This window comes from Rhinolophus ferrumequinum, chromosome 21, assembly GCF_004115265.2.
Source record: "Rhinolophus ferrumequinum isolate MPI-CBG mRhiFer1 chromosome 21, mRhiFer1_v1.p, whole genome shotgun sequence".
NCBI lineage: Eukaryota > Metazoa > Chordata > Mammalia > Chiroptera > Rhinolophidae > Rhinolophus > Rhinolophus ferrumequinum.
Window position 1 is genome coordinate 34,928,967 of NC_046304.1, and position 19,718 is coordinate 34,948,684.

General features: G+C 52.2%; 1 protein-coding gene across 8 annotated transcripts; it reads right to left on the reverse strand.

Moving 5' to 3' along the window:
• Positions 1-1,985: 1,985 nt before the first annotated feature.
• NFE2L1 (NFE2 like bZIP transcription factor 1) lies at positions 1,986-14,460 on the reverse strand. Of its 8 annotated transcripts, XM_033090709.1 has the most exons (7): positions 14,320-14,460; positions 12,679-12,853; positions 11,841-12,352; positions 6,927-7,142; positions 6,410-6,499; positions 6,028-6,186; positions 1,986-5,026 (listed from the first exon to the last, which is right to left on the reverse strand). In XM_033090709.1, exons 3-7 carry the CDS (start codon positions 12,348-12,350, stop codon positions 3,689-3,691), a joined length of 2,313 nt encoding a protein of 770 aa, XP_032946600.1. In that variant the 5' UTR covers positions 12,351-12,352; positions 12,679-12,853; positions 14,320-14,460; the 3' UTR covers positions 1,986-3,688. The 8 variants fall into 8 exon arrangements, with proteins under 8 accessions (XP_032946600.1, XP_032946601.1, XP_032946598.1 ...); XM_033090710.1 differs by having other exon boundaries at positions 6,927-7,109; positions 11,841-12,853; XM_033090707.1 differs by having other exon boundaries at positions 11,841-12,853.
• Between the last annotated feature and the right edge of the window lie 5,258 nt (positions 14,461-19,718).

The following is a 19,718-nucleotide window of genomic DNA, read 5'->3' on the forward strand; positions in this document are numbered from 1 at the left end:
TGGAGCTTCTCAAGTGGTTGCTGTAGGTCAGTGCCCATTGGATATTGTAGGTGACTTGAGGGTGGTGGAGTTATTTTTCCTGCAAGGCACTTGTTTTTCCAGCTATTTGCTAAACCTGAAGAGCAGCAAGGCCCGGTGTAACCTGGGGTTGTAAAAGCAGGGATGAGGGCAGCCTGAGGAGGTGGGGCTCCATGGAACATACCTCCTGCTGTTTGACTAGTCAGCCATGGAGGCCAGGTCTTGCTGCCACTGAGCATGTCTCTACATCACTGTTTCCCCCTTCGGTCTATTATTTCTTATTTTAACTGATACTGAAATACTCCCAGCTCCATTGGTGAGATCAGTGCAGGGCATAGGTTGAAACAATGGGTCTATTTTCATCTCACATGATTTAAGATGTATGCAAAATTGGTTTGAATGAAGCCTAGGACTGCTGAAATCAAGACAAAGCAAGCCTTCCATCCCCACCCAAGCAGGTCACTGTGAAATTTGGTCCTTAGTTAAGGGTGAGGCCAGCTCATCTCCCTAGCAACCCTAGGACCTCTTCTAATTTCCTGTCTTAGGTGTAGCAGCTCTTTCACAGGCCCTACTTGAGTCCTCGTCTCTTCCTGCCAGAAAAAGCCTTGAAGCTGGTTCACCCACTCCACCTGCCAGCCACAAGAGGCCAGCCCCACAGCAGTGCTGACCAACTTGGCCCAAAGCCCCTGCTAATCAGCATGATCCTAGACACAACTGGACATCGCTCCATAAGGAGACATCATAGAGAGGTGACAAAAATACTTTCTCAGACCAGGGGCAACACTAAAGGGGGTGAGAGTTTTTTCTTGAAAAATCTCTAAAGCTAAAAAAAGTTGCAAAACAAGTTACAGCCTTTTATAGTGTACTAAACAATCAAAAATAGACATTTCTAGAAGGCCTACAAAAATGTTACTCTCTGAATTCTATCAGTTTACTATTCTACATATAATTTGTATTTTTTATCAGCATGAATTAAAGTTTCTCAAACTTAATTTTGTCTCCCCCCCTTTAAGAATCTGGCTTACAAAAATTACTTAATTCCTAATTAGGAAAGAGCTCTTGTTTATATAACCAACTCTTTCCAACTAGAGATGGGAAAAGCCATTGTAAATTGAAACAAGTAAGAAAATCAGTGTTATTTTTGGAAATCTATTCCACCCCTTAGGATAAATTCTAACAGCATCATTAAAGTACTGGGCTGAGTAAGGTCACAGTGGTACATGGGAGTTCAAGATCACAGGTTCCATTATGGGGATCACAGCTCCTGGTCCTAAACCTTGTCCAGTTATCTCAGACTGCCAGGTGAGCACTCATTACGTGGGCATTTGCTAAGCACCTACCCCCTAGATGGGCATGTAGCAGTTCCAGCAACTACCCAGCACCTTGAAGCATTCAGCACTTCGCAGGCTTGGTATTAAGGCAGGGGTTTTTGTTTTTGAAGAACAGATTCTGGTCGCATCAGCTGGGTCTTTACCTTAAACATGGGGTCTAGTTTCCTGCTTTCCTAGTTCCGTGGATGTGCTTGGCATGTGTTGGTCCTGTTGATTTCTTGGGTTTCCACCATCACAGCCCTTGGTGTGACTACTCTCCGTTGCTCCGCCCCTCTCTAGCAGGTGGTGCGACCAGAGAAATAGCAATCAACAAGAAAATAGTTTGTCACAGGTGGACAGGCGAAGAGCTGGGCCAGGTCACACCACCTAGTCTAGCCCTATGAGAAAGGCAAAAGGATTCCAAATCCTTCCTTAGCAGATTCAACTGGCAAACCTTGTAGAGAGATACAAAACACCTGTTTGGAAAGTTGAATCCAGTATTTAACACGATTCTTTTGTCTTCTTACTCATTATCAGCGTCCACTGTGCTCCAACCACATTCCCATGTGAGCTCTGTCTTAGCCACACAATGGCCACTTCTCCCCTCCTGAGGCCTGTTTACTCTCAATTTAAATTCAAGATAGGGAAAAATTGCACTTGAGAATGAATCATCCATTTTATTTTATTGTCATGTGCTCACAGCCTCTCTCCTCTCTCCCTGGCAGGTCACAGAGATAAATTAAAAATAAAATCTACAAGGAAAATAATTTATAAAAGCACTTTACAGGCTCATGCCTTCTATCCCTACTGCTCAGTTAATGTGTTGCCCCCTCTCCCAAGTGGGGAGAAGAATCAGTGCTTCCCCTCAACTCACTCCTACTCATCTGGGGGCAGACACAATACTCCAGAGCCAGGCAGGGGTGGAGGCAGCAGTGGCGAACAGTTAAAGACACTGGTCCTAGAACCTTCTGGCCACCTTGGCACTCCCCTCTGCCTCCTTCTTGCTAAGCTGGGGGTGCGGAGAAGCTGCCTATGGCCAACATCCTGGCAGGGAGGTGCTCTCATCCCCCATTACATGCACTTCTCATTCTCCTAGAAACAAACCCAAAAAAGAAAGCAGACAGAGACCTCGGGACAGAGGAGAAAAATCCCAAGTGTTCACACAGTTACACGGAGTCTTTATGGCAAAGAGAACATTTAGCAGCTTTGAATATTAGGGTATCTCCTTTTTACTCAACACAAGCATTCTAGACCCTATAAGTGAATCAGGGCTCAAGCCCTTAAATCAAAGCGCAAGAAACTCTACGAGGACTAGTTTGTTGTTGTTGCTGGGTTTTGTAGTCTGTCTTTTCCAGTGATAAGCCCAGTTATTGGTGGGAGGCCTGAGGAAAGTCACTCCCCGGTGTTGTGCTGAATACTTCCTAGCTTCTCCTTATCCCCCTGCCTCAAAGCAGCCCCCAGGAGGCTGCAGGCCCACACTGGGGGGGCATTGCCAGCACCCCAGCTGCAGAAGAGCCAGTGGGTGGGACAGAGGGGCGGGAAGAGAACAGCGTTAGCATGCAGGCTCTGATGGAGTCCTTGGAGCCTCAGCTCAGGGTGACTGGGCAGAGGGAGATGGAGTGGCAGGGCAGTGAGTGACATGCTTGGTGTTGGGGCTGTTGCAACATGGGACCTTGTGACCCTTTCCTGTTCACTCTACCCTTTAACCCTAACTCTCCAACTCAGTGTTGGGTCCCAGTGGCTCCCCCATAATTGAAATATTCCAGGAGATATCCAAGAGCTCCCCTTGAAGAATGCCGAAATGCAGGAGCAGAAAGAGTTCACAAAGCCTTTCCCAGAACTCGCCCTGTGTGTTTCACCCCTCCCCTGGGGTGAAGTGGGGTTCACTCACACCAATAACCTAGTCCCACCTAAAACCTGCTGCCTGGAATCCTGGCCAGATTCAACCTTAGCCTGCACGTTTGATTTTCTTCCAGCTTTGATTTTTTTTGGTTTCTTTCCTTCCTTCCTCCCAGCAATGAGACTTTCTACTTCTTCCTTCCCTCTCCAAAGTCCCTTTCTTCCCCCTTTGTCGGCCTCCATCAATGCCATCACCACCCCTTCCCTCGAAGGAAAGGGGGAGGGGTCAGGACCCTGTCCACCCTTTAAACCGTCTGACCACTTCCACCGTCCGCAGTGGGGGAAGCTCAGCCAGACAAGCCTGTGCCTGCCTCTTCCTGTCCAGTGACCCGCAGTCATCCCATCGGAGAAGATCTATTGGATAAGAAGGCATTCAAGTCCCCCGCTGTAGGTCCAGGTCCAGGCCCAGCCCTTCTCCAGTTCCCATCTTGGTGAGCGTCAACCCCTCTTCTTCCCCACGCTCACTTCCTCCGGTCCTTTGGCTTCCTCTCCTGCCGCCGGGCCTGCTGGTCGGCCAGCGCCCGGGGAATGAGGAGGACACTGCCGTCCCCGGTGTACTGGAGCGCGTACTGACTGGGTGAGTAGGGTCGCCCGTTCTCGTCTCGCAGCCGCCCAAACACCTCCTGGTACAGGCTCTGCACCTTCTGCTTCATCTGCCGCAGGGACCGGAGGAACTCCACCTTCTCCCGCAGCAGCCGGGCTTTATCGCGCTGCAGGTCCTCCACGTCCCGCTCCAGGTTCAGGATGGTGTCCAGCTTACGCTTGCGGCAGTTCTGCGCCGCCATCTTGTTCTTGCCTCGGCGCCGTATGTCCCGGATGAGGCTGAGCTGCGCCTCGCTGAGCTGGTATTTGGACAGCAGCTCATTGAACTCCTCCACAGGCAGGTTGATGATTTTGTCGTTGGTGAAGGGGATCTTCATGGCTCGGGCTCGATGCTCATCCCGGCTCATCTGCTTGTCCAGGAAGTCGCTCTGCTTCTCCTTGCTGCCTTTCTTGAGCGTGCTGGGTGGTGGCAGGTCAGCAGAGTCGAGCGCACTGGGCGCCATGTTGTACGTGTGGTTGTGGCCCACGTGCTCCAAGTAGGGCAGGCAGGAGAGCGGAGACGGATCCTGGTAGCTCATGCGGCAGAACTTGGAATACTCGGGCTGGTAGCCCACAGCGCCCTCGGCCTCTTCTAGATCCAGGGTCTCAGAGTCAGAGCTGTAGCCAACAGCACCTTCCTCGGAAAAAGAGGAAGAGGCAGAGGAAGAGGAGGAAGAAGAGGAGGAAGAAGACGAGGAAGAACTGCCTTCTGAGCTGCTCAGGGAGGAAGGGCTATGGCTGGAGTCCAAAGAGAGGCCTGAGTCAGAGTCAAATTCCTCTTCCAGCTGGGAGGCCTGCACGGGGTTGAAGCCTTCTTCAATGGCCAGGTCCATCAGGCTGATCTCATCCAGCATGGCTTCATCTAGCAAACCCCCCAGCGGGTCAGGCAGCTCCGGGCCTGCTGTGTCATTGGCTGTGCCGTTGAGCTGGGGTGGAAAAAAGAGGCCAGCCAGGTTGGTAGAGCCAAAGGTGGAGTTGAGGTTGGTGGAATTGCTGGGGACCAGTGGGAGCAACGTGGAACTGTCGGCCACAGGCAGGCTCTCCACCTCAGGGCTGAAGAGCGAGAAGTCCTGGCTGCAGCCCCCGAGGGACGCCTGATGCAGGCTGACGTTCTGATTGATGGGAGTGTTAGGGGCAAGGCTGTAGTTGGCGCTCAGTGGGTCTCCAGGAGGCGCACTGTACAGGATCTCACTTGTTGATGTGTTCACTTCCATGGCCTGGAAGGGGAGAAGAGCACCACCTTTCACTCACAGCAGACTCCCCAGGCACCCAACACAGGCACAGCTGTGTGGGTGTAAAGGCAGGAGACTGGAAATCAGAGCTCACAGCATCAGCTCCTGGCCCCACTTGGTCCACCAGGCCTGGCAGAGATGGGTTCCTCTCTATGGATTCCACCTCAGTGCAGGGCTGACCTGCTCATGTTTGGCCGGACTCCCCCATCTTGGAAGGAGAGTAAGAAAACACCTAACACTGACTATCTCTTTACTACAAAATCAGCACAGTGAAAAGACAAAGCCTTGGAGTAAGAAAACCTAGCTGCACCACTTGCTATGTGACCATGGGCATCTCACTTAACTTCTCTGAGCTTCCATTTCTTCAACTTTCAAATAATAAAGGGCGGGCGGCCGGTTGGCTCAGTTGGTTAGAGCACAGTGCTCATAACACCAACGTCGCCGGTTCGATTCCCACATGGGCCAGTGAGCTGCGCCCTCCACAGCTAGATTGAAAAAAACAACAAACAAAAAAAATACGACTTGACTTGGAGCTGATGGGTCCTGGAAAAACACACTGTTCCCCGAAAGTCCCCAATAACAACTTTTTTTTTTTAATTTAAAAAATAAAGGGCTGACTAGACGATTGTGAGGGCTAAATAAGATGCTATACAGCACTGCAGGAATGTCAGCTTTTATTAACGCTAACTAAACCTTGGAAGTACCCAGCCAAGTGATGATCTGCTTGAAGGAAAGGCAAGCAGCACACTTAAAAAAGGCAGGTCTGCTGTAAAAGGCTCAGCCACGGGGTTTTAACCCAAACTACCCACTCCTGACTCTATGCCCTGCTGCCCCAAGGAGATGCCTGGACAGTTACCTCTCCATGTCCCGCACTTTCCTATGGATCAGACAGAGAGGATTACTCTTTCACTTCCCAGAGGTGAGTGCTACGACATTCCACCCCACACCAAGTCCGATAGGTTTGTGCCCTGTTCTGATAATCCTACCTGCATCTCCATGATGGACATGAGATCTTGCCACTGCTGTTCCAAATCAAATGGCGACTCTGTCCCCGTCAGGAGAGGAGACAAGAGGTTGTTTTGAAGACCTGGAGGCTCACTCTCACTAGGCACTGCTTCCGTTAAGCTGGAAATGTCTGCTGGAAACTAGGGCAAAACACAGAGGCTTTAACAGAGAAGGAAAGCCCAGCCTTCTGCTTTCCTCCCAGAGACTACCACCTGAGGTCTGTTTCTTCCTTCCTCTGAGTTCACTCCCAGCAGCCAGGACAAGGCCAGCACCAAAAGCTAGCCCCTCAGGCAGCCACGGAGGGACACAGCGTGTGCAGGCTGCCCTGCTGGCTTGGCGGGCTCTCCCTGGAGTCCTGCTCACCTCAGCATTCTCCCCAAAGGGGCAGGTGGCCTCCAGCAGCCTAAGGCACTCTTCCAGGGACAGGGCCGTCTGGTCCTCCCCATCAGGCACCTGTGGCAACAGCAACTGTAAGTCTGACTGACCTGGGCCTTGGCTGCCTGCGGGCCGAAGCCTCTTCCCCAGCCTTTCCAGGGGGACGCTGAAAGAGGGCCTGCATGGTTGCAGGCCTATGCTCTCCCTCTGTTCCCCAGCTAATGACTGACCCTAAGTCCCAAAATCCAGGGGAGAAAAGGGAAAGTGAAGAGTCCTGGCACAAGCAGGAAGTTGCCAGGTGCTCTGCCTTCTCTGTAATGTTTGTTGGTAAGGCCTGCTCCCTCTGCTTCTGTTCTGCTCATCCGCTCCCCCTTCCTCAGCCCACTCACTGTGACTTGGAGACCCCAACCCAAAAGATACATTCAGGTCCATCCCACAGACACAACCTGCCTTCTCTAAGGAGAAGTTTCTGGGAGTTTCTGGGAGTGAGCAGAAGTGGGAGTACCTGGGCAGGGAAGCTCTCCCCAGTTTCTCCATCCACTAGCAGGTTTCGTGCCAGAGCTTCTGCGCCCTCGCCTGGCCAGGTATCCTCCTGCTCCGCTCCATCTTGCAGTTCCTTATCCACATCCTGCTCTTTCTGGCGATGACTATAGTCAAAAATCTCACGCCCAGCCCCCAGGTCAATATCCTGTCGCCAAAGGATGTCAATCAGATCTATGTCCTGAAAGACAGATCACGATGACTTTAGCTGTCAGGTCCAGGGGCACCTCCCTACCGGCCCTGCCCCTCAGATGTCCCTCCTCGCATCACTGGGTGGGTCCCCTCCTAGCCCTACACCTGCCAGCCTCTAGTCCTTGCCCTGCTATACCAGCAAGGCTTCATTTCCTGACACCAGCCTCCAAACCAACCAGAAGCTAGCGAAAACCACCATACAGGTCTGTGGGCTTAGGATCTGGACCAGAGACAGCCAGGCCAAAAGGCAGGGCCACTCACCACTAAGAAGGAAAGGGGCTGCAGGAGTCATTTCTCATTTGGGGAATAGGAATCCTTAAAAGCTGGGTTTGTAGGAAGCGGGCCACAGCAAGCAAGGGCGAATTGTCATGCAGAATTGCTTCCAGGTGGCCAGGCTTGCATCAGCCTGTGGTGCCATTCATTTGCATAAAGGGGTGGGGTAGGCTGGGAAGGAAAATCCCTGCATTTACAACCACCTGATGCAACCAATGACAACGACAGGCTGTCTCCAGCCCTTCCTACAGCCTATTCCCTCTTCCCTAGCTGAGGAGGGAGTAAGGCTGAACACCCACAACTCTTAAAGCCCAGGCTCACCTCAAGGTCCATCCCTGCCAGAATCCCCACTCTCAGCTGATCCTAGCAAGCTGCCTCGATCCCAGGAGAGCCTCAGGCAGTCAGCTGATCCTCTTGGGCACCCACCCCTGCCAAGGCCAGCCCCATGGTGCCCCCTCACACACCAGTGCTCTCATTCCCTTCCTTACCACACCCCAGGCCTCACTGACTCCCCATCAACCAACCACTCAAGGACACAGCCCCCATCACCACTCGGCCACAACTGCTGCCTCGGGTACCAAAACACCTCCCTCTTGGTGGCTCCTGATCAGTTCTGCACCAACTGCCACCCCCATTGCCACCAGCATAGAAGCCCAATAAATAAGAGCCATTTGGGCTTCCTACACATGCTCCCCCACCCCGTAGCTGAAGGAACCCTACACTGTTCCCTTCCATTCACAGGTTAAAAAAAGCAGACACTTTCCAGAAAGCAGTACCGTTAGACCCACCTCCCTAGCCCTGACCAGGTATCCCTTTCCCACCATTACCCTCCCTGATCCTAAGACCTCCCACCAGGTGGATCTTTCCCTTTAGTCTCCCCACATACACCAACCTGAACAGAAGCCCTGGACCCAGGAGCAGAGGAGGGCTGGGCCACCCGGTGACCAGCCAGCAAAGAGTTAAGGGGCCGGCTCCCTTTGGCAGGGCCCCCACCACTGTGAGAGCTGCGGTCCAGGCGGGTCATGGTCTGCGAGATGAGCCCCAGGGCAGCTGGTGCCGGGAAGCCGGACAGGGGGCTGCAAGGAGCTCTTGGCTTGCAGGGAGCACACCAGGCTGGAAGGGTGGCCCCGTGCTAGCTCCGAGGGGCCCGAGGAGGTGCCCCGCCCGTGCTGCTGCCTGGGCGGCCCGGCCCAGCCCTCTTCCTCCATCCTTGAGCAGCCCCCTCCCACCTCACAACCCCAGTTCCACTCAGGCGCCTGGCAGCCCCCACCCTAAGCTCACCGCAGAGGCTGCAGTGAGATGGGACTCCCACCCCATGCTCCGTGCTCAAGCTGCAGAGGGAAGCAAGCTCCCTCCTGGGCCTATCCTCCCACTCCTCCCTCTCCCCCTCCCCACGCCCCCCAAACTTGTTACCTAGGCTGCAGCAAGGAGCCAATCCCCTCCCCCCCACCCCGCAGGTCACTGCTGAGGCTGCAGAGAGCCAATCCCCTCCCCCAGGTCAGCAGCTGGGCTGCGGAAAGAGCCAATCCCCTCCCACTGTCGTTACCTAGGCTGCGACGAGAGCCAATCTCCTCCCCCAATTCTCCGCTGGAGATGCGGAAAGAGCCAATCCCCTCCCACCGCCTGTTACCTAGCTGCAGCCGAGAGCCAATCTCTGCACCAGGGCAGCTGGAGAAGCTGCCGCAAGGAACCAGCCCATCCCTGGGCCGCCTCCGTCTGTCTCCTCAAGGAGACGCACCCAGGGGCGGGCAGCCCCACCCATCCCAGTCAGCCAGCCGGGTGGCGCAGTGAGAGCCCTGGGGGGAAGGGGTGCCACTCTCCCTCCAGTCGCATCCTGCTTGCCCAACCCACTCAGGACTGTGTAGACACTCCTCCGGCAGCTACTCCGGGAATCTAAGTTCTTCCCTGGAAGTGGAAGGAGTTTTCCCGTTCCTCGGAGGGCTGTGACCAATTGTCCTCAAGCCCAAACAGCACAAGCCAGGCTGGGCAGGTACCCAGTGCACCCGGACCCCCACTGTGAGCCAGGGGCTTTGTCACCCTACAACAGTCCAGATGAGAGGAGGGGGAAAAGCCATTTGCACACATGCAGCGATGTCACTGCTGGCAAGGCCTAACCCCAGGCAAGAGGGAGATGAGCCTGAAGGCAGCGCTGACAGAGACAGGTGTTCCAGAACGTCTTGGCCTCACACGTGTCCCCCACCCCCCCTTTACCCTAGCTTTGTTCAGGAGCATTCTCTGCCTGACCCCCTAGCCCACATCTCTGAAGCAGGAAAGAAGCCCCTGACAGAATCAGGATCACAGTTCTCTCATCCTCACTGCTGCTCCTCTTGAGCCTAAGGTCAGGTCAGGGACAGTATGTTCTCCTTGGTCACAGACTGCTCCTCGCCTGTAAAGAGCTGTACACAGGACACCTCTGCTCTGGGCAGAGTGCCAGCCTCGAGGGGAATCCTATCCCTGACAAGGGCCTGGGCTATGGCTGTCCATCGAACAGGCCTGGCAGTGGGGGAGCGCTGTCACCCCAGGGATAATACCAGCTCCAGCAGTGCCTGTCACATGCTCTGGACCTGAGTATTTTTATCCCTGAGTTGCTGAGGAAATGTTGTTCTAGACACATAATAATCCTCCCTTCCCCCATACCCAGCCTGGGCCCCTAATGCTGACCCACCCCACAGCCCCCAAAGGGAGCAGTGAAGGCCTGGCCTCAGAGAAAACACAACCTTCACGAAAGCCAAGAAATGGAGGAAAGCAGGGTCAGAGTCCCACCCCATTCTGCCCCAACCCATCCACATTATATCCAAAGCACCCCATCCCAGGAAGGCTCCCAGCAGGAATAGGAGCTACCCCGGCGGAGTTCCCAAGAGCAAGCCCAGTTACACCCACCCCTTGGGGAGCTCCACTGGGGCGGGAGGACAGAAGAGCAGCTGGAAGGCATACTTCTTCAGGCCACTGTGCCAAGACTGGAGCCCATTTGAAGGGAAAGGACAGAGGAAGTGGAAGAGGTTAGTTTCCAGTGGCACTGTAAGAATCTAAGAAAAGAGGCACTGAAAGGTAAGGAATGCTCATAACTCCCATGCTCAGATAATTCTAGTAGCTCTTAAGTAGATCCAGTATGAGCCAGCTGAGCAGGAGAGCCACCTTGGCATTACTGACATTTGGGGCCAGATCAGTCTAGTCTGTCCTTTAGGGGCTTATCTGTGCTTTTTAGGAAGTTTAGCAGCATCTCAGGCCTTTCTCCATTAGATGCCAACAGCATCTCCTCTAGTTGTGACAACTTAAAATGTCTCTAGACATTGTCACATGTCCTCTGCGGGGCAAAATCACCCCCAACTGAGAACCACTGGCCCAGTGGAAGCCACATGCTTTGACAGTCACTAATATTCAGAGAACTGAGTTCAGAAACAGGATCAAATGCAGGATGGGAAGCAAAACCTGGTCTCACTGAAGGGCAGGAAGAGGCAAGTTCCACAACATCTGTAACACTTTTTATATCCCGTCTCCCACCCCCCAAGACTCAACTCTGGAAAACCCAACCCAGTGCAATGCAGCCTTCTCTTTCCCGAATGGCCAAAGAGACTGCAGTGGACGTCCCCCCGCCCCCCAAACTCCTGGGAGCTGACTGGCAAACCAGGGCCAAACACAGAGCTCAAAGCCGTCTTTATCATCATGGTGGTGGGGTACGGACAGCAGGCGCCGTTCACGTCATTAAAGGCACCTGCATCACTTTCCGCCCAGAACAGTATGTCAGCCACATTTCAGGAGCGAAGGATCTCTGACGGCTCAAAGCAAGCTGACTTAGGCAGCAGAATGCAGTTTCTCGTCTCACTCCCAGCCCTCACCTCCCTACTCCCTGTAGTGGACCTTTAGCAGTGGTAGGAGCCTTGGTCCCCACTGGGCCAAGAATAACTATCTAAATCTACCCCTTGGCTCAGGCCCAGAACAGCAGACTTATCAGGACCTTACAACAACAGGACTGACCACAAAGGAGAACTTCAGGATATGTATGTGTTTTGATGTGGGGGGAGGTACACGGCAAGATCCACAAAGTATTTGTGTCATAGCAACAGATATAAACCGCATCAAAGCCCATCACAACATGACTCCCTCCCCCACCCGGGGCCTCCAGGAGTCATGTTGAAATCCAAGCAGTAAACACACTGGCATGTTCTAGGAACCTCCCACTGCCCTGACGGTACATTTAGAGGTGGGTCAATGGTTCAACACAGGAAATGCTCCCAGCCCCCAAGCCTAGTCAGACAATTCAGCCCATTTCTATACAAGAACAATGCCTGAGACCCCCCTGGAACTGCTCTGGTTCTTTACAGGGGTTAGTACTATGGCTAGAGTCCTCCAGGACCAGCCCACACCCCCCCCAACCCCTGACCCCTCCCACTCACCCCTCCATGTGGCCACTAACCTCTTTGGTTAAGTCTCCACTGACTGGAGGGGCTACAGCCCCCAAATCCTCCAAATCTTCACTGAATCCCTGCTCCGTTTCGCTTTCTCGCACCCCGTTGTCTGTGCCTGTCACATCTTGGAGGCCACTGGAACTCTCGAGGGCAAGGCCTGAGCTGGGCTGGCTGCCAGAGACAGACCCCTCCGGATCCCGGTGGACCAGCCAGGCGTTTACCTCAGTGGTGGGCACCTGGAACCTGTCCAGGGCCCTCACCTGACTGAGGAGCCGCCGGGCAGTGAAGTAATTGTCCAGGTCTATGCTCTTGGGGTGAATACCATAGCCATCCAAGGTATTCCTCAGGTTGTGGAACTGGGTCTGAGTATAGGCAGAGCTGGGCCCCAGGATGATCTCCCGGAGCGGGGGAAGCTGTGAAGTCAGGTAAGTATCCACGTCCACCCGCACCCCAATCAAACTCAGCAGAATGGTGAACTGGAGGAGTCCTTCCGTTAAGTATTTCTTCAGAGAAAGCATTGCTGAAGGACCAGAATGTTTATGCTTTTTGGTTTTTAAATCTTCCAAAAGACAAATCAAGGCCACTGCTCTGCTGCTCCAGCCAGCAAGTTACCCCCCTCAGTGCCAAACCCTGTACCCCACCCTGGCAGAACACAGGGACTGAGCTCCCTGATGGCCTCAGAGGAAAGCACACCCCGAGGAGCCAAGGCCACACTCCAGACCACATTCACTTTTCCCTTCTCAACACCTCACCTCTGAAAGCACAACTGTTCCTAACCCAGTCCAGGCCCTCAGGGCCCACGTGACTTACTGTCTCCAGTCCACATACAGTCACTTCCTCACTCACATTAGTTGTCCTCTCTGTAGATTCCACTGCAGGCTGTTCTCAGGAACAGCTGATGGATTTTTTTTTTCCTTCTCTCTCCTAAGGTTTATTTTCTTTGGCTGGAACTACAGGCCTTTTGTCTTGGGTCAGAGTGTCCCGCCTCCTCCACACTTACCAGGGGGGTTTCCAGAGAAACCTGAAATGGGAATCACAAGAGCAACAGGGTAAGATTCCATAATTTTCACACCATGATTAAGGCAGAAGGTAGGAAACCCATTAAAAGGCCACTCTTACAGGAGAAAAAAGAAGTCAATTATTATACTCCTCCCCCCAAAACAAAAACCCTGTTATGGGCAGAACTATGAAAGGAAGGTATTGCTAACAAAGGATCAAAGGATCCCTGTCTCTGTACATTAAATTTGCAATACCCTATGAGGTAGCTTGTTGTGGACAACCAGACAATACCCAGGGCATCCAAAATATTTCACTTGTTGTCTGATTTACCAAGCCTCCCCCAACACCTCATACACACACTACCTAGCTTCTATTTTTAGCAGAAGTCCATTTCCTATCTTAAAGGATACTTGGTTGCCCATCTCTCAGGAGAACACTGCCTAGTCCTTCTCCCTTCCAGTTCTAAAGGGGAGGAAGAGATTATTAATGGATGACAGTGGAAAAGGACAGGAGGAACACGTTCAGCAAAGGATACTGCCGTTTGTTTTCCCAACTTTGAAATGTGATGTCCCTTTCCCATCTCTCTCACATTAAAAAAAAGAGGGGGGGAGACTAAGAGGGACATGGGAGGGGGAACTGAGCCAGGATTAGTTTTGGTCCAGAATTTGCATAGGCAGGTTTTATTTTCATTCACATGACCTTCTGAGCCAAAACAGAAGTATATGGGCAAGTTTTCAACCCAAATAGCCAAGTGGGAAGGGGGTAAATCTGACTTTCAATTTCTGGTTTCTACTTCTGAACTCCCATTAACCTTGTAAGCGAAGACGTAGCTCTTTTCAGTGTTGTGACCCACCTACCGAGTTCATCCTAAAGGGGAAGAGGTATCGACACCTATACACCCACACACCCTTATTTGCTTAAACACAATTGCGACCCAGAGATCAGGCTTACACTACCCTCCCATTCTCTCACAATTTATTACTAAAACCTCCCAAGAACCAATTAAGTTCGAGAAACCGGCCAAGGTCCCTTAAAGATCGAGTAAGGCCAGAGGCCTCTGGTCTGAGCCCAGTCCCACCCTGCCCCGGATACCGAAGTCCGGCTGGGACCAAGTCGCCATGCCCGAGCGCCTGAGCTTCTATTCTAGCCTTCTGGAGCAGCAGCGAACAAGTGTTACTTTCCTGGCCTTGACCCATCCTTACCGCCAAACCCCACCCCGCCCTCCGTCTCTAAGGCCCCACCCCGCGCCCAAGCCCGGGCCTAATACCACGCCTTCTCGTGCCCTCAGACCTCTTCAGTCCAACCCACCCGGGAGCCGGCTTTCCCCCACAGCCTCGCGGCCTCTCCCTGCCAGGGCTAGGGTCCGGCCCCGACGCAAACCCCGCTCCCGCCTCCTGCCCCTCAGCTCCACCCCGCCGCCCTTCACCCATAAGCCTCGGCTGCGCGGCGCAGCGCGCCTCCAGTCAGGGAAAGGAATATGCCTGATACCCGCTGCTGAGCTTGGCGTCCGCCGCTGCCGCCACAGCAGGCCCTCAGCCCAAGTCCCGGCCTTGCCGCCGCCACCGCCGGCCGGCCTAAAGCTCCCCAGCCTCCGCTTCCCTCCTCGCCCCCACCTCCCACCTCACTCGGAAGCCCGCCCTCCGCTGCCTAAACGTTTCTCCAATCAACGAGCCGAGAGTGTGGCCGTCACCGGATGTCGCTTTAATTGACAGCAAAGAGAGCCCAATGGCTGAATATACCCCCTCCTCTCTGTCCCGATTTCCCAAGACTGACATGGTCCACGGCCCAATGGGCATCGCCACCACAGCGTGGGTCCACCAATAAGTAGGGTGAAGGCCCTATCGCCCGGCATTCTGGATTCTCCGCCGTGTGCTGGCCCTGTCGGGTATTACAAGCTAGGCGCCGAGCAATGTGTCCATGCTGAGTGCTTTCAGAGCGTTCTTCAGCTGGGGGATAGGGGCTTAGGACCGGGGACAAGAGGCAATATCGCTCCCGGAGCGCGAGATCCGCCCCCTTGAGGGTTCCCACGGTGACTTGCAAAAGTCCAGTGAGACTCGAGGGAGCTGAGGCGGGGGTACAGAGCATGTGTTTCGCATGGTAGCGACGCTTATGTCGCCATCTTGGGTCCTGGCAGCGGAAACCCCTTTGCCAGCTTCCGCTCTATGACGGCATGGCGGAATGCCCCTCCCCAGTCAGGGGCCGCTTCACCCCATGTCCTGGACAATGGTCACATCGCAGGAATATCCCCGGGGACGGGTTGTTACGATGGTGGTGGGACGTTGGCGGTTTGAGGGATGTGTCGCGACAAGCGATTTTTGTCATAATAGAAACGCCCTGAAGAGCTCCGACTTCCCTTTCTGGTCTTCCCTGCCCAACCTCCCATGGAGCTTAGTCTATCTTTCAGGAACTTTCCTTAGTTTCTAGTGTTCTCCAATCTCGTCTAGCCAACATCTTTGTCATTTTCAAACATTAATGTTTTTCCCCAGCGTCACTTGGGGGACTTGTTAAACCTGCAAATTCTGAGGCCCCAGTCTAGAGATTGATTCACTTACCCTGGGATGGCAACCTGATATAACTTTCCTGATTATTAAACGACTAGGGTAATTTTAATGCAGCTGGTCGGAAGACCACGTTCAGGCAATCACTGAGTTAGAGTTTGTAGTACGTTGTTCCCAGCTGTGGGACAAAGAGGCATTAACTCAAATTCTTGACTCCCGGATAGATCGTAGTAACCTACTGGTTCTTGCAGAACTAAGGACTAGGAGGCCAACTGGTAACTCGTTAGATTAAGAACATCGAGTCCATCATGTGTTTAGAGAGTTAGAAGGCTTAATTTGGGGTAGTTTACAGATTATAAAGTACTTTAACCATATAGAAATATACAGCAACCATTCATTGAATCCTCAGAAAACAACGCAGTTACCTATTTCAAAGACTGATTCAAAGAGCGACCATTTTAGTTATTTTACTATTTGTCTCCCAGTAAATGCTAGAATATAAACTCCATGAGGACTAGAATTTTGTGCATTAACTTTGAGTCTTCAAAACCTAGAACAGTGCCTGGAACTTAGTACTGACACTTAATAAAAATTTACTGAATAACTGAAGGAGAATTCAAGCAGGCAGGCCTGTGATTAGAAGTTCCTGTTAAAAGAAATTAATACTGAAGGAGATAACGGTTTTGAAGGATATGGCATATCACCAAGGAAATGGGAGACTGTTCAGCCCCTGAATTAATAAGACCAATAAGGTAGTAAATACTGCTTGTGGGGACAGAGCCAGGAGTGCAGTTTCCAGGCTCTCGGCCTCACGTGGAAAGGTGCTGGCTCAGGAAGTAAATGGCCGTCAGCTGTGGCTATTTAGCCATCAGCTATAACCAGTGAGCCATTGGCCATTAATATAACTGCCGTGGCTACACTAGCAGCAGATGGTGGCTGGCAAGTGCGGATTGCAGTTAGCAAGTGAGGTTGGTTGGCAGAGAAGTAGACGGCAGGTTGCGGATCATGTGGCTCCTGCTTCCTCTGTCTCCAACCCAGCCACCACCGAGACTGTAATGGTATGACTCCTATCTATGGCGCCATGGGTGTTCCTTTTTGGCATCACCATATCCTGCGATCTTGTGCAAGGAATGAGAACTGAGACCCTGTATGACACATGGCACAGTGAGCAGGGTACGGTGCCAAAGCTCTCCGAAGGGCAGTGGAGCAGTTTGTGCATATGAACAGTCTCAGGAAGACCAGGCGGAGCAGCTGCCGGAGAGCTGGATCCCCGTGGAGGAGTGGGAAGACGACGTTCCCCAACCAGCATATGCCAGAGAAAGCAAAGGTCTTGCGGCCCTGTGGGCTGGGAAGTGTTTGCTGAGGCAGCCCGGATGCAGGACTTGTAGTCCCAGGAGGAAACACTTGCTGAGTCCTCCGTGGGAGATGAGGGTGAGGTCAAGGTCATCCCTCACCCCCAGGGTGGGGAGGACTTATAGCCCTCGCCCTGCGGAGAGGGCATACGTTGTCGGGCTGGTGCACAGCCCTGGCGAATGACTGTGGACTATGGTGAATTGCCTTCCATTCCTGATTTGATGGACCACTTGACTTTTTGCTTGGGAACGTACCACCATGTAGTAGAACCGGTGGATGTTTGCTTCCTGTGTAAGCACCTTGGCTGTGAGCCATTATTGTTCCAGAAAGACTGGTGGTGCTGAGAACCCTGGCTGTGCCCAGGAAGTCTGGCTGTGCCCAGAAAGACTGGTGGTACCCTTAGAAACCCTAGCTGTGCCCAGGAAGATTGGCTGTGCCCAGAAAGACTGCTGGTACCCTGAGAAACCCTGGCTGTGCCCAGAAAGACTGGTGGTACCCTGAGAAACCCTGGCTGTGCCCAGGAAGTCTGGCTGTGCCCAGAAAGAGTGGTGGTGCCCTGAGAGCCCTGGCTGTGCCTGGGGAGACTGGTGGTACCCTAAGAATCCCAGGAAGTCTGGGTGTGCCCAGAAGGACTGGTGGTGCCCTGAGAAACCCTGGCTATGCCCAGAGAGCCTGGCTGTGTCCAGGATATTGCATTCACCTCCAGATTGCTCGCACAGGGCTCCTTGCGGAAGACACTTGTCGTGTAGATTGTGAGGCGAGACTCTGGAGAGGTAGCGTGTGGGGACAGAGCCCCCACAGTTTCCAGGCTCTTGGCCTCACGTGGAAAGGTGCTGGCTCGGGTAGTAAATGGCCATCAGCTGTGACCAGCTGGCCATCAGCTATAACCAGTGAGCCATTGGCCACTAATATAACTGCCGTGGCTACACTAGCAGTGGATGCTGGATGGCAAGTGTGGATTGCAGTTAGCACAGTGGACTGCAGTTAGCAAGTGAGGTTGGCGGAGAAGTGGACGGCAGGTTGCAGATCGTGTGGCTCCTGCTTCCTCTGTCTCCAACCCAGCAGCCAGCGAGAATATATTGGTATGACTCCTACCTATGGCGTCGTGGGTATTCCTTTTTGGCCTCACCATATCCTGCGTTCTTGTGCGGGGAGCGGGAGCTGAGACCCTGCATGCCACGGCTATTGGATAAGAAAGGAGGAGAAATTGACGTGTGATCATTAAAACCATACTAAGGGGGTTGAGAAGGAACTATTTTAAAACCATAGAACTGAAAAATGTCAAGGTTAGACTATGTCAAAGTTACAGGCCTTAAATGCAAGACTTTTGAGAAGGTAGAAGGAGAGATTGACACAGCAAATCCAGAACAATTTTAAACTTGGACACAGTTTTAAACAAATTAGATAATCCTTTACCTAGTGTCAGAAAACTTTAGCGCCAACAAAATTGAATGTTTTGGACAAATTCATTTGTATTTTCCAAGTTTCTTTGGAACTGCATAGCAGGGTACCAAATGCCTGGGATAAGAAATAAAGTCATCTAGTGGATACATGACTAACATGAAACCAAATAAGTATTCACTGAAATGAAATGGCAGCTATAGGTAGGAAGGCCACCAGGGAGATAACATGTGATACTGTCACATCACTGAATGCCTAAATTCATTTGGTCATTCTTTAATGACTCTCAAGTTTCTTGAGATAGCACTCTTACCCATCCTCTCCTTTCTCTTCTTTCTGGGGTCCTGGGTGTGGAGGGAATGGCAGGCACTGACAATAGGAGGGGCTCCGTGTTAATCCTTAGAGAAGAGAGAAGTCTTTTGTTTTTGCCCACAGTATCCCATTCATGTTCTTTTGCCTCCCAATTTCAAATACTGTCTTTAAATGTGTATAGCAATTATTTGTGCAGTGGAGAGAGATGGATCAGGAGCTGTATAATTGGGGGTAGTTAGAAAAATTTCCTGCTTAGCAATTACATAAAGATGGGAAGAAAAAGGGAAAGACTCAAATAATTGCTGGCCCATTTCAAGGACTGAGAATACTATATAGATAGAGAGACAATCTCAGTCAGCAGCAGGCAGTTAAGGCTAGCAGGGTGTGGGCACCTAGGATATGTAATACTCCATGATAGGGAGTGGAGATGGAAAGCCTGTCTTCCACTCTGTCTAGGGTTCCAGATCAAGTCTGAGCAGGTGCAAACCTTCCCAGAACCCGCTGATTAACCTTGTAAAATCCAGGGTGTGTCCTTCTCCCAGGAAGCCACCCTCTTCCCTCCCCCCTGACATCCCTCCTCCTTTGCCTGGGACAGCTGTTAATAAGACATTTACCCAAGAAGCAAAAGAAAGATCCTCTACTAATGTGTCATCAGTCCTGGTATATCCATTAAATCAAACCAAGAAGACCACTGGAAAATGTGAGCACATGTTTTTTTCTCCCTAAGGGAGAGGCTGAGAGCCATCAGTAAAACCAGGCCTTGCCCTTGTAAGTCCAGGGTGCTCAGGAGAGAAGAGAAGAGAAAGCAGTGGGAAGCCAAGAAAAGGGTTAGTCTAATGCACAGGGATTTGGGGTCATAAAAAGAGCCAGCTAACTGTACACTGAAACCCGCACTCGTCTTGGTTATGTCTGTTAACCCAGCTTCCTCTGTAAGAAAAGCTGTTGCTGCCACCAGCAGCCACATCCATCCTCCCATCATCCTGCGAAGGTGACACCTGCCAGGAAACCCTTGAAGAAGGGGATGTGGGAAGGCAGACAGGCTGGGGCTTGGATTTGTTCTGGAATAGCAGGAACTGTTTTATCCCCCTAAGGGGAAATGCAGTCTTTCTGCTATTCTAGTTGCCCAGTTATTTTTTCCTTTCTTTAAAAATGTTTCTAAATGTTGCTAATCTATATAAATATTTGTCACTCTTTACCTTCCATCTAGTCCAGAGGAATGGATTAGATGCCTGCCTGAGATTTCCTTACACCCTTCTGAGAGATTCTAGGATTACATCCTGTCAGTACTAAAGGTTAGCATGTCTTGCAAGGAAATCAATTTTC